The 13786-nt window shown below is 37.7% G+C and overlaps 1 protein-coding gene across 4 annotated transcripts in view; it reads left to right on the top strand.

The window, feature by feature from the left end:
* The window catches only part of UNC13B (unc-13 homolog B), a 206842-nt gene that overhangs the window by 50863 nt on the left and 142193 nt on the right, over positions 1–13786 (top strand). For all 4 annotated transcript variants that reach the window (XM_045195282.2, XM_045195278.2, XM_024560186.4 and 1 more), the window contains exon 7: positions 4113–4170. In XM_045195282.2, the coding sequence (XP_045051217.2) occupies positions 4113–4170 (58 nt within the window). The remainder of the gene's footprint in view (positions 1–4112; positions 4171–13786) is intronic.

The raw sequence follows: 13786 nt of genomic DNA, 5'->3' as shown, positions 1-13786 counted from the left end.
AGTGGTCTGAGGAGTGCATTCATTTCCTAAGGCTGCCATAACAAAGTACTACCGACTGGATATCTCATAACAACAGAAATTTTTTCTCTCACAGTTCTGGAGGCTAGAACTTTTAAATCAGGGGTTGGCAGGGTCAGTTCATTCTGGAGTCTCTGAGGAAGAAATTGCCCCATGCCCCCTAGTTACAGGTGGTTCCCACCAGTCCTTGCTGTTTCTTGGCTTGTAGACACATCATTCTAGTCTGTGTTTCCATTATCACATGCCTCCCTGTGTGTGTTTCTCTGTCCTCACAGTTATCTTACGTGCACTTTCTGTGTCTGTGTCCAATTTGCCATTCCTCCTGTAAGGACACCCGTCGCTGGATTAATGTGATTACATCTGCAGAGAGATCACATTCACAAGTATGGAGGATTAGGTTTCAACATATTTTTTTTGAGGGATACAATTCAACCCACATGGAGTTATATCAAAGGTGGAGAATGGGAGTTTGGGACAACCACAAACTACTCTTTTCCGGAATTTTCCTTATCTTACCTAAGTCCTTATTAGGCTTTCTATTTTTGAGCTGCATAACTCTTTCCAGGTTCAGTTTGTCCTCTCCCCTTGATAAATGCTGAAATGCACCCTGTCCTTTCATCCACTTTACCTTTTGCGTTCTTGTTTCCCCAAAGCTTGGCTGTGGAGTAGTATACAGCCTTTTAGTCTCACGTTTTCTTTGTTTTCCTAGTAAAGAAATACATTGAATTTTACTGCGTCACTGCAGAAGCAGATGAAGGGATTAAAACAATAAAACTAAATGCAATTTATGCAAACATTGCAGAATTTTACAAGTTCTAAAAATAAGAGTTCTTAGACTATGGTTCTCAATTCCCTCTGAGATTTCTGCTGTTTGTATATTAGGATATGGAGTTCATTAAGTTAATTTTTTTCCTATATCACCTTTAAAAAAAAATTGCTTTATTGAAATATAGTTTGTGTATTTTACAGTTTACATGTACATTTAAAGTATACAGTTTAGTGGCTTTTAGTATGTTCACGGAATTGTACATCCATCACAATTAATTTTAGACCATTTTCATTACTCCATAAAGAAACCCTGTGCTATTAGCTATTGTACCCTGATTTCCTCATCTTCCTCAGTCCTAGGCAGCCGCTAAGTCCTAGGCAACTACTTTCTGTCTCTATACAATTTGCTTATTCTAGATGTTTCATATAAATGTTATTATATAACATGTGGTCCTTTGTGCCTGTCTTCTTTCATTCAGTATAGTATTTACAAAGTTTCTTCTATGTTGTAGCATGCACCAGTACTCCATTCTTTTTTATCGCCAAGCAATATTCCAATGGTAGTTATACTACATTTTATTTATTCATTCACCAGTTGATGATGGACAATTGTGTTGTTTTCATTTTTTTTTTTAAAGATTTTTAAAATTTACTTTTAGAGAGGGGAAGGGAGGGAGAGAGAGAGGAAGAAAAACATCAGTGTATGGTTGCCTCTCACATGTCCCCTACTGGGGACCTGGCCCAAAACCTAGGCATGTGCCCTGACTAGGAATCAAACTGGCGACCCTTTGATTTGCAGGCCAGTGCTCAATCCGTTGAGTCACTCCAGCCAGAGCTTGTTTTCATTTTTTGACTGTTATGGATAACGCTGCTGTGAACATTCACATAGAAGTTTGTGTTTGGACATAGGTTTTCAATTCTCTTGGATATACGGGAATATACTTGCTGGATCAGATGGTAATATGTTTAAGTATTTTAGAAACTGCCAGATTGTTTTCCAAAGTGGCTGTACCAATTTATATTCCCACTAACAGTGTAAAGGGTTCCAATTTCTCCATATCCTTGCTAACACTTGTTATCTGTATTTTTGATTATAGCCATCCCAGTGGGTGTGAAGTGGTATCTCAATGTGATTGCCACTTTGTTTAAAAAATTTATTATTGGAATTTTTGAACATGCAAAATATATAGAATTACTCTGTCTTCTTTGCTGGAGTATTTTGAAAGCAATCCCAGATATCATCTTGTCTCACCCATAAATACATAAATACATCAATATAACCCCACAATGCCTTTAGCACATTGAACTTAACAGTAATTTCTTAATGTCATGTAATATTTAGTCTGAGTTCAAATTTCCTTTATTATTTCAAAGATGTCTTGTCTTTGTTGATTTGTTCAATTCAGGATCCAAACAAGTTGTACATATTTGGTTATTATGTCTCCTAAATCATTTTAATTCTATAGTTGTTTCCCCTTCCCTCATTTGTTATTAGAACTCTGCACATTCTGAATTTGACTGGTTATATTCCCAAGGTTACTTTTACCAGGTCCTTATATCCCTCTTAAGACACATCATAATTAAAATGCCAAAGGTTAAAGATAAAGAGAGACTCTTAAAAGCAGCAAGAGAAAAGAAGTTAGTTACATACAGGGGAGTTCCCATAAGACTGTCAGCTGATTTCTCAGAAGAAACTTTACAGTCTAGAAGGGATTGGCAAGAAATATTCAAATTCATAGAAAGCATGGTCTTCAGCCAAGATTGTTCTACCCTGCAAAGCTATCATTTAGAATCTAAGGGGAGAGTAAGAGTTTCCTAGACCAGAAGAAAGTAAGGGAGTTCATTATCACCAAACCATTATTATATGAGATGTTAAAGGGACTTATTTAAGAAAATGAAGATTAAAACTATGAACAACAAAATGCCTATAAATACAAATCAACAATTGAATCTAAAAAACAAACTAAGCAAACAAAAGAACAGAGACAGAATCATGGATATGGAGAGCAGTTTGATGGTTGCCAGATGGTGTTGGGCAATGGATGAAGAGGTTGAAGAAGTACAAATAGGTAGCTACAGAATAGCCATGGGGATGTAAAGTACAATATAGAAAATTGAGTAGCCTAAGAACTTATATGCCTGTCCCATGGACATGAGCAATGGTGTGGGGATTGCCTAAGGGAGGGGGCTGATGGGTGGAGAGAGACAAAGGGGGAAAAATCAGGCCAGAGAGGGTCTCTTCATGTGGCTCTTGTTCCCTACAGTTTATCTTATACAGCAGCAAGAGTGCTTTCTAAAGTGTAATAACGTCACATCTCTCTTGTGTTTAAAAGTCTAAATGGCTTCCCAATGCACTGGAATAAAATCCAAACTCTTTACCATGGTTTATAAACTCTACTCCCCCCACTGCCTGGAACAAGGCCTTGCACATTATAGGTACTCAAGAAATATCTGTTGAAAGAATGACTCATTAAATGGCAGTGCTAGGGAAGCTCTGTCTTGCCCAGGATTTCACAGCTTATTAATAAATGGAGGAGTCAGGATGAAAGCTCCAGATTATTTTTAAGTTGCTAGACCATGTTATGTTTTCCCAGCCTTCCAATGGGATCTTAACCAAACTATTCTGTCTTCCAAATTCTATGTACCTGTGTTAATTTGTTTATGCCTTTTTCCTTGTTGTTTTGCCTTTCTAAGTCCTGCCCATCCTCAAGACTTGAACTTAATTATGCTCCATTTTTTAAGGCTTCAGTATTCTGGTTTTTTTTTTTTTTTTTTGGTGGTATGGTGGTGGGTTAGGGTGGAGGCTAGAGTATAATGTGTGGCTGTAGTGAGGGGGACTGTAGTAGACTTCAGATGTGCAATTACTTGCTTAAATAAGTAATTTCACTTATTTCCCAAATGCTCTCATTAGGGAAGAAGCACTATTACTCTTTTTTTTTTAAACATCAGAAAATTCAGGCTCAGAGAGGTTTTCAGTTCCATCACTCAAATGCAGAAATCTATGCTTTATCCACAGGAAAACTTAGAGGACTGGATTTTCTAAGTTTTCTGAGGCTTCTCTAAGACTAAGCCTCCTACGGCCGCTTGTCAGGTACCCTTGGTCGGAACAGTCTCTCTGCTATCCTGCTTTAGCCTGTTGCATTGGACCAGTGTCATGTCTGATATCCTGGCCATTATGTCAGGATCACACACGGAAATCAGCAGAATCATTTGTTTCTTTTCAATAAAAAATTGGACTCCTCAAATGCTAAACCTTTTTTACAGGTAACTGTGATTTTTTTCTCTTTATTTATCATATGTGGTTTTTTCCTTCTTTCTGCTTCTAGTATACTATTCAAGAAGAAAGCCAGAGGAAGCCATTGCCCAGTGCTGCCGCCCAGTGTTGTAAGTGAGAAACTTGTCCTTGAATCTGTCTCAGTCACAGCTTTCTATGAGTTCTCCAAATGTGGCTTATTCTGAATTGGGGAGGGTGGAGTTGTGATGTGTGCAATCAGAAGCTATTCCAGAAGCACAACTACTCAGGTCCATACCTCCACTGGCTCTGCCCATTAGCTTTAGGAAAAGGTCTTTTGGTTTTGCGTGGCTGTAGGCAGGGCATTGGTGCTTGTCTTTTTTCTCCATTTGCCAGCTTTTATCCTTGGATGAATGATTTTACTTATTCTATCTTCATCAAACTGTTACTGTTCTTTAAGGCTAAGTTTAAATGTCACTTCCTCTGGGAAATCTTTTTGCTGCTTTTCCTTCTCCCAAGTCTAGCTAGGTGTCTCTCCTCTGCTTCCATAGTACCCTCTGCATACATCGTCATATAACCTATCATGTATTATGATATATGTATATTTCCTTGACAAGAACACAAAGTGTTTAAAGGCATAGACATCCTTCCTTTTTGCATTCCCAGCATCTGGCTCAATACTTAATACATAGTATAGTATGCCACAAAAAGTTTTGATAAATGATTAACTGGGTGAGAGAACTTGCCATTTCTCCTGAGATTAATTTACTCAGACCACACAGATTCCTTCTCGAAATGAGCCATGCATTGTTGGTGTATTACTACCCTCTCCTCAGTTTCTCTCCGAACAGCTTGAGGATGCACTAAAGGACTGAGCTGGAGTCTGTTCTCCTTCACTTTTTCAACCTGTGTGGTGTGTGTGTGTGTTGTGCTTCTTTTGTGTTACTATAGTTTTTCTGAATCAAATGTCAAACTCATCAACTGCAGGTTGAAAGTGGTGGTAATGGTGGTTGTAGTCGTAGTAATACTAGTAATAAAAGGATCATAATGTCTAACATATTTGGAGGTCTTACAATATGCCAGATGCTGGTCTAAGAGCTAAAATGTACTAACTTATTTAATCTTCACAACAGCCCCAAGACATAAATTTTACTCTCGGCTTTCTCCATTTTTCAGATGAGGAAACTGAGATATATAGAGATTGAGTAATTTGCCACAAATATCATAGGTTGTAAGTGATGAAGTACCATATTTTGCCATGTATAATGTGTACTTTTTTGCCCAAATTTTTGAGGGAAAAATAAGGATGTGCATTATACATGGGTAGTACTAATTCCGTATCTATATAAATGTTAATTCTTTTATTTATGCTTATGTGTTAAAAGTGTAACTCTAGAAAGCAATAATGATATCCCTATACAAGATAATGCCCTGGAATATGATAATTGGTTTTGTTTCTAAATATAAATAAATAAATAAATAACTGAATTAAGAAATTAAAATGAAAGATTTCTTTTTCTGAAAGGTTGGGCCAAAGATGTGGATGCAAATTATACATGACAGAATACAGTAAATACTCAAACACAGACAACCTGACTTGATAGCCCCTGCCTCGAATCACTTTGTTATACTATGTTCCATCACATTGTTTGTGAGAATGAAAACTTCCACTGATGGATTGTAAATTCATTGGTTTCCTTCCATATTATAAGCTACTCTTACTTTTATAAGGTAAAAGTAAGACCAATGGCAGAGGTCAACATTTTTTCTTTCTTTTTTAAAAATTTATTTATTTTTATTTTATTATTATTTTTTAAACAATGCTCAGAGAAGACACTTTTTTAAAAAATTAACTTATTTTTAGAGACAGAGGAAGGGAGGGAGAAGAGAGGCTCTCAAACATTGATGTTTCTCTCAAACATCGATGTGCCAGAGATAGATCAATCAGTTGCCTCTTGCACACCCTAACTGGGGACCTGGCCTGCAACCCAGGCATGTGCCCTGACTGGGAATTGAACTGGTGACCTTGGGGTTCACAGGCTGGTATTCAATCCACTGAGCCACATCAGCCAGGGCGAACATTTGTTCTTCATTTAAAGAAAACCTGCTGTTTTTTTAATGTTGTATTTTATTTTTTTCCCCTTTTTGGCCATTTAGGACCTAGAATTTATCAAACACTTAGGGTCATTGAGACCAGAGGAATGAGCATTGAAGAGCAGGCTGTGAATTAAAAGTCTAGGTCCTTTCCAAAATCATTGTAATGAGCTAATTTTGACCTCTTTAATCTTTTAAACCTTTTTCTAGGTCTGCTAATGAGAAGTGAAATGGAATGATTGAAAATTTCACTTCCCATTCCTCGTGGGCCCATTTGATGAAGTGCAGTCGAAGGGATTAAAGAGCAAATGCCAAGAGGCAGGAGGAAATAAGAGGCCATAAATAATCAAGTTTATGAATTCTCATACATTTTTTCATCTGTTTACTGCCTAATTTTAATTTTTTCATGAATAGCCTGTTCCATCTTTGACTTCTTCATATATTTCCATTTTGAAAAATTTTAAACTTACAGAAAAGTTGGAAGTACAATGAATACCCATTTACCTTTTTCTAGAATCAGTGATTAATATTTTGCTTCATTTGCTCCCCCTTTTCTCATTTTTCTCTCATATCTTTATTACTCTCTCTATTTAGACATACAGAAAAACATACACACACATATTTTCTGAATCATTTGAATAAAGCTTCAGACTTCATGACACATCAGCATGTATCCTCTAAGAGCTAGGACAGAATACATAACCAAGATACCATTGTCAGAATCAAGCATTTAACATTAATACAATAATGTAATCTAATTTACAGTCCCTATTAGGAATTCCCCAGTTGTTTCCTAAATATTTTTTATAGCTAATCCCCCTCCACCCCCACTGCATGATCTAATTAAGAATCACACATTTTATTTGGTTGTCCTGACTCTTTAATTTTTTTAAAAGACTTTATTCATTTTTAGAGAGAGGAGAAGAGAGGGAGAAGGAGAGGGAGAGAAACATTGATCGGGTAGCCTCTCGGATGCCCCCAACAGGGGACCTGACTCAACCCAGGCTGTGTACCCTGACTGGGAATCTAACCAGCGACCTTTCGGTTTGTGGGATGAGGCTGAACCCATTGAGCCACACCACTCAGGGCTGTCCTGACTCTTTAATTAAAAAAAAAAAAAAAAAACCCCCCACAAAACCCCTTGCCCTTTTGGGCATTTATGACACTGGTATTTTTTCCAGTTATAAAAATATTTAATTCTAGTTATAATATCTAATGCATATGGGAGTATACATTAATACAGGTTTCAGCAGTTGAGCAGTATGTGCCAAGAGATTTTAAAATATTCATAGCTTTTGATTTTAGGAGTTGAATTTCTGAAAACTTATCCGAAGTAATCAATGAGCAGACAAAGCTTTGGGTACAAAGATATTCATTGCAAAATTATTTAAATAGCAAAATTTGAAAATAACTTAATAGTTAAGCAACAGTAAATAATAATAGCAATGAGTGAATATTGTATATTTATTTAAAATTATGGTTTGAATAATAAATTAGGGAATCTTTCCTGAAAGTTGAAGTTAAAAAATATACAAACTCTTACCCTTTGTGTGTATCTATGTGTATGTGTATATGTATATATTGGGTGGGCCAAAAAGTTTGTCTAGTTTTTTCCTTCGGATGGTTTTAGTACTGCTTAGTTGTCTTTAACTTCAATAGAAACAATGTTGTTAGATTGTATTGTGACAGCTGTCATATCAGTGTGCATTTTAAAAAACCATCAAAATTGGTGAATTTTTGTGCAGCCATTTTAATATTGAAGATGGAAGAAGATATGCAGCATTTTTGGCATATTCTTTATTATTTCAAGAAAGGTAAAAGTGCAACTGAAATGTAAACTCATTTTTGCAGTGTATGGAGAAGGTGCTATGACTGATCGAACATGTCAAAAGTTGTTTGTGAAATTTCCTGGTACTATTGACATTTTGTCCAAGTAATCCTTGCTGTGGGGCTGTCTTGCACATTGGAAGACGCTTAGCAGCATCCCCTGACCTCTGTCCACTAGAAGCCAATAGTGGGAGATAGCTAACTTACTCAAAATATCCAAATCAGTAAAGTTATTGGTGAAAATGAAACATATGTCTTTTATTTTATGGAAAAAACTAAATGGACTTTTTGGCCAATCCAATGCAAATATACATTTATAATTTAAGACATTCCTATGGACTGAATTGCATACCTCCCAAATTTATATATAATAGCAGGAGTGGGGCCTGTGGAGAGGTCATAGAGGTTAAATGAAATCATGAGAATGAGGCCTCAATCTGATAGGGTGGGTGCCTTTACGAGAAGAGAAAGAGACAGCAGAGCTGTCTGTGTGAGGACAGAGTTGTCTGTATGAGGACATAGCAAGAAGGTGGGCATCTGCAAGCCAGGAGGAGAACCTTCACCAGGAGTGGGATCAGCTGATACCCTGATATTGAACTTTTCAACCTCCAAAACTATAAAGAGACCATGGGTGCAACCCATGGACTTAATTAGCCATCTCAGGTGTCTTGTATAGAAATGGAGGAAAAACTATCATTGATGTAAAGTGGTGATGAACTTGGCTAAATTGTTCCAGTGGTTTGTGAAAGGTGAATTTGCAAGAGTTCAAACTGGATATTTAGCAGAGGAGATTTCTAAGTAAAATATTGAAGGTATAGCTTGGGTCTTTCTTACTGCTTATGGTAAAATGTGAGAGGAGAGAGCTGAATTGAAAAAGGAATTGTTAAGCAAAAAGGAACGAGAATTTGGAGATTTGGAACATTCTTTGCCTATTCATATTGTAAACAATGAGAAAGGGTGATCTGAAGGGAACTCTAAAGAAATCATGGCCCACGCCTGTGTGCTTGGTTGGAGCGTTGTTTCAGCTGCGTCTTAGATTCCTGGTCAGGGCACGTACCTAATTTGCAGGTTCCATCCCAGTTTGGGTGAGGGTGTATGTGACCCCTGGTCTGGACATGTATGATCCTAATCTCGGCCGCAACCCCAGTGCAGTCACATGTGGGAGGCAATCAAACAATACTTATCTCTCATCAATGTTTCTCTCTTTCCCTTTCTTTCTCTCTAAAAGCAATGAAAAAAATGTCCTCTAGTGAGGGCAAAAAGAGAGAGAGAGATCATGGATTTGACTCGTGGACTTAATTAGCCATCTCAGCAGAAGCCAGGAATAGAGATGGGATTATACCAGACTCATTGCCCATTTTAACTAAAGGGGGCAGAAAAAGAGGGATGGAATGAAGGGAGGCTGTTGTAGTTCTTGGAATCTACTGGTCGAGACTGTAGTTACTGGCTGTGAATGTGTGCTATTTTTGAGGAAAGGGAAGAATGACCCAGAAGGTGATTCAGAGGATATCAGGGCTGCCACTGCCACTCCCAGCAGAGGCCCAGGGGTTAAGGCTGTTCACCCCAGAGAGCCATGGGGGCAGGGCCAACTGCAGAGGTACCCCAGGGGGTGCACTACTACCCTAGTGGGCCTGCAAGGTGGGACATTGAACCAAAGGGAATTCTTCTCCAGCCTTAAGATCTAATGGAATTTGCCTAGCTAGGTTTTGTCTTGCTAATGATCTGTCACCTCTTCCTTCTCTCCTATTTCTCCCCTGTGGAGTGGGAATATCTCTCTTAAGCCTGTTCTACCAGCGCATTTTGGAAGCGCATAACTTCTCTGATTTCACAGCATTGGAGAGGAATTCTGCCTGGGGATGAATCATACCTATAGTCTCACTCATATCTGATTTAGTTGATATTTAAATGAGACTTTGGACTTTAGATGATGCTGGAATGAGTTAAGACTTTTGGGGCTGATGGGATGGAATGAATGTATTTTGCAAGTGATAAGGTCATGAATTTGGGATAGGGGACACATGGAGAATGCTATGGGCTAAATTGTGTTCTCCTAAAACTCATGTGGAAGCCCTAATCCCCCAATGGGATTGTATTTACAGATGGAATTTTTGAGGAAGGAAGTGTTAAAGGTTAAATGAGGTCATAGGGTGGGGCCCTAATCTGATACGGGCTGGCGCCCCTTTAAAAACAGGAAGAGTTGTTAGAGCTCTCTCTGCCTTGTGAGGAAAGAGCAAGAAGGTGCCATTTGCAAGCTAGGAAAACAGCTCTCACCAGAAACTGAACTCTACCAGAACCTTGACCTTTGACTTTTCAGTCTCCAGAAACTGAGAAAATAAATTTGTGATGTTTTAAGTCACCCAGTCTATGGCATCTTGTTATGGCAACTCTGAGCAGACTTAGGTAAATGTATCTATATAATTGGGGGAAAATATCTGGAAAAAAAAGCACCAAAATATCAACCAAATTTGTCTGTTGTATGGGGGGTTATGATTTTTAACTCCTTTTGCATTTCTTACATTTTTAAATACTTAACAAAGAATTACTTTTGATAGTCAAAAGTTATTAAGAGGAGTAATGGAGTCATTGAGTACTTGTTCTAGATCTAGTTTTGCTATCATCTCTGAGTAACTTTGGAAGTCTTTCTACCCATGTACTTCTGTTTCATTGTTTTATTTTTTTAATAATTATTTTATTGTTGTTCAAGTACAATTGTCTGCATTTACCGCCCCCCCTCCTGTCCCTCTCCAAGCATCCCCACCTCTCTTCCCTGGTTCCACCTACCTTGGTTTTGTCCATGTGTCCTTTATAGGTTCCTGAAAACCCTTCCCCCTTTCCCCCCCATTTTCCCTCCCACCTCCCCTCTTGTTATTCTCAGATTGTTCTTCATTTCAGTGTCTCTGGTTATATTTTGCTTGCTTGTTTGTTTTGTTGATTAAGTTCCACTTAAAGGCGAGATCATATGGTAGTTGACTTTCACTGCCTGGCTTATTTCACTTAGGATAATGCTCTCCAGTTCCATCCATGCTGTCGCAAAGGGTAAAGCTCCTTCTTTCTTTCTGCTGTGTAGTATTCCATCGTGTAAATGTACCACAGTTTTTTGAGCCATTCATTTACTGATGGGCACTCAGGTTGCTTCCAGCTCTTGGCTATGTAAATTGTGCTGCTATGAACATTGGGGTGCATAGGTTGTTATGGATTGGTGTTTCAGTGTTCTTAGGGTATAGTCCCAGCAGTGGAGTTGCTGGGTGAAAAGGTAGTTCCATTTTTAGTTTTCTGAGCAAATTCCACATTGTTTTCCACAGTGGCTGTACCAGTCTGCATTCCCACCAACACTGCACTAGGGTTCCCTTTTCTCCCCAACCTCTCCAACACTTGTTGTTTGTTTCTTTATTTTATTTCTTTTAACAAATTTTATTTATGTATTTTTAGAGAGAGGGGAAGATAGGGAGAGAAACATTGATGTATGAGAGAAACATTAATGTGTGAGAGAAATATTGATCGGTTGTCTCTTGCACGTGCTCCAACCAGGAGTGGCTAGGCCTGCAACCCAGGCATGTGGCCTGGTTGGAAATCAAACTGACAACCTTGCACTTTGCGGGACAACAGCCAACCAAGCCACACTGGTCAGGGCTACTTCAGTTTCTTGATGTATAAAATGGAAGAGTTGGTCTAAATGATCTCTAGATTGTACCTGCAGATAGGTATAGGGTTCAGATGAGCCATTTTCCTGCCCAGGTAGACATCTAACCTTTCTGGCTCCCATTCTTGTAAGCATCCTCAAACTTTGTGAAGCCTGGAGATTCTCCTCATTTGGATTTAGAGAGGAGAAACATTGATGTTTCCCTTCCCCAGGAGACAGGGAAGGGAAAGGGTAACCTCTCCTCACCAATGACTGGGACACTTTTTCCAAAAGTCTGTAGAGTGCCATCCACATTGACAAGACATTTTGCAAGACAACTGATAAGGATACAGTTAAATTGTCTTAGGAAATTTTCTAAAATCCAGATTTGTCTGATTGTTTCTTTACAATTAGATTCTGGATACTACATAGCTGATGTCAGTTTTGCAAAATTATTTGTGATTCCTTTATTTGTGATGCTGATGTTAATTTTAGTTCAGATGGTGTTTTCCAGATCTCTCCACTGTTAGGGTATTTTTTCCCTTTTGTAATTAATCAGTAACCTGGGGTGGGTACCACTTTGAGACTGTGTATAGATATTCTATTTTCTTGCAACTTTTCATTCATTAATATTAGAATTATTATGATCATTGCCTTAATTTATTATTGCATTGGAGTTTGCAAAATGATAACTTTTAAAATTCTCTTATTATTTTTACATTGAGTAGCTGTCAGTCTTCTGTAACGAAGAGCTTTCCCTCTTCTATCCTCCTTTTTGTAGTGACTACCACTTTGAACTTATGCATTCTTTTTTTAACTCAATGTTTTATAATCCAGTTCTGTCATTCTCCTTGACGCTCAAATTGTCCCATATTTGGCCTGTGGGAGTCCCTTTAAACCAGGTCCTGTGTCCTTTTGATATGGCCCTTTATGATTTGACCACTTCCTTTCTTGGTACAAGATGTTCCACGCTCAGCTTGCTCTTTCCCTGCCTCAGTCATAGAATAAATAATTTCTCTAATGAGCCCTGGTTCTTTTGGTGGGAAATAGTGTTTAGAAGCTCTTGGAACTCATTACGCTCATTGCTGTTGGAGTGCAATTGTTTCTTGTCTATTTAAATGGATAGAACTAGGAAAACACACACACACACACACACACCTCATATGTTCATACCAATATCACCAATTAATACCCTCACCACAGGATTTATTGTGACTTTCTTCTCTCAGTGAGAATGCTTTTCCCCAAGAACACCAAATAATTTACTCATTTGCTTTATTAATGTGCAAAAGCACATTAATATACTAATATTAATACTAATATGCCAATGCTATTACCAATGAGAAGTTGACTAATTAAAGTTTAAGGTTCTTGAAAGTTATTTTTTTACCTTAGGATATAACTCACATAAGAGTACAAAATCATTGTCACTTGTAAAAATTTAACAAAATTCCGTAATGTCTTCTGATAACTATTCTATATATAAATTCTCCACTTTCCCCAAAAATATTTTTTGCATTTTTTGTCCCAGTTTAGGATTCAATCAAGGTTCAACACTTGCACTTTAGTGTTGTGTGAGTTAAGGGTCTAAAATAATCTTTTTTGCATGTGGATTTCCAAGTATTCCAGCATCACTTGTTTAAAAGACTATTTTTCCCTCATTGAATTTCTTTTGTATTTTCTTAAAAATAATTCCTATTATCAGTATAAAAGCCATTATTTCCCTTCCAGGACTTTTTAGCAGATTTAATTTATACAGTCACATGAAAGGGAATGAATGTACTTTCTTTTAGGACATGTTCCTCAGATGTGTCCTCAACTGCGGGTTGGTGGCAGATACCACGAGAAGCACGCCCTTTCCATACTTGAACCTCAGCACATCATCTTTACTTTCGCAGGTCTTATCGGCATGCCAGGTTCTTCATATTTGAGTAATTTTTGCTCCTCAATTTATAGAGCTATTCTAATGCTGTGCAATTTGGTCTGTATTTGATACAAATCTTGTGAAAATTTATCTTAGCCACAGGTCTAAACATAACCAGAAGTTGATACAGGGAGATAAAATGGTCTGTTATTGTCCAAATGTATCTAAACTTTCTATGGTATTCAAAGTTCATTTTTTAGTAAGGATATTTCTTTCTTTTTTTAAAAATTTTTATTGTTATTCAACTACAGTTGTATGCCTTTCTACCTGTGTTTTGTCAGAGTGCAGCACCACACTCTGTTGC

Source organism: Desmodus rotundus, chromosome 1, assembly GCF_022682495.2.
Source record: "Desmodus rotundus isolate HL8 chromosome 1, HLdesRot8A.1, whole genome shotgun sequence".
NCBI lineage: Eukaryota > Metazoa > Chordata > Mammalia > Chiroptera > Phyllostomidae > Desmodus > Desmodus rotundus.
Note: the sequence above shows the minus strand (reverse complement) of the source record. Positions and strands in the feature narration are given on the sequence as shown.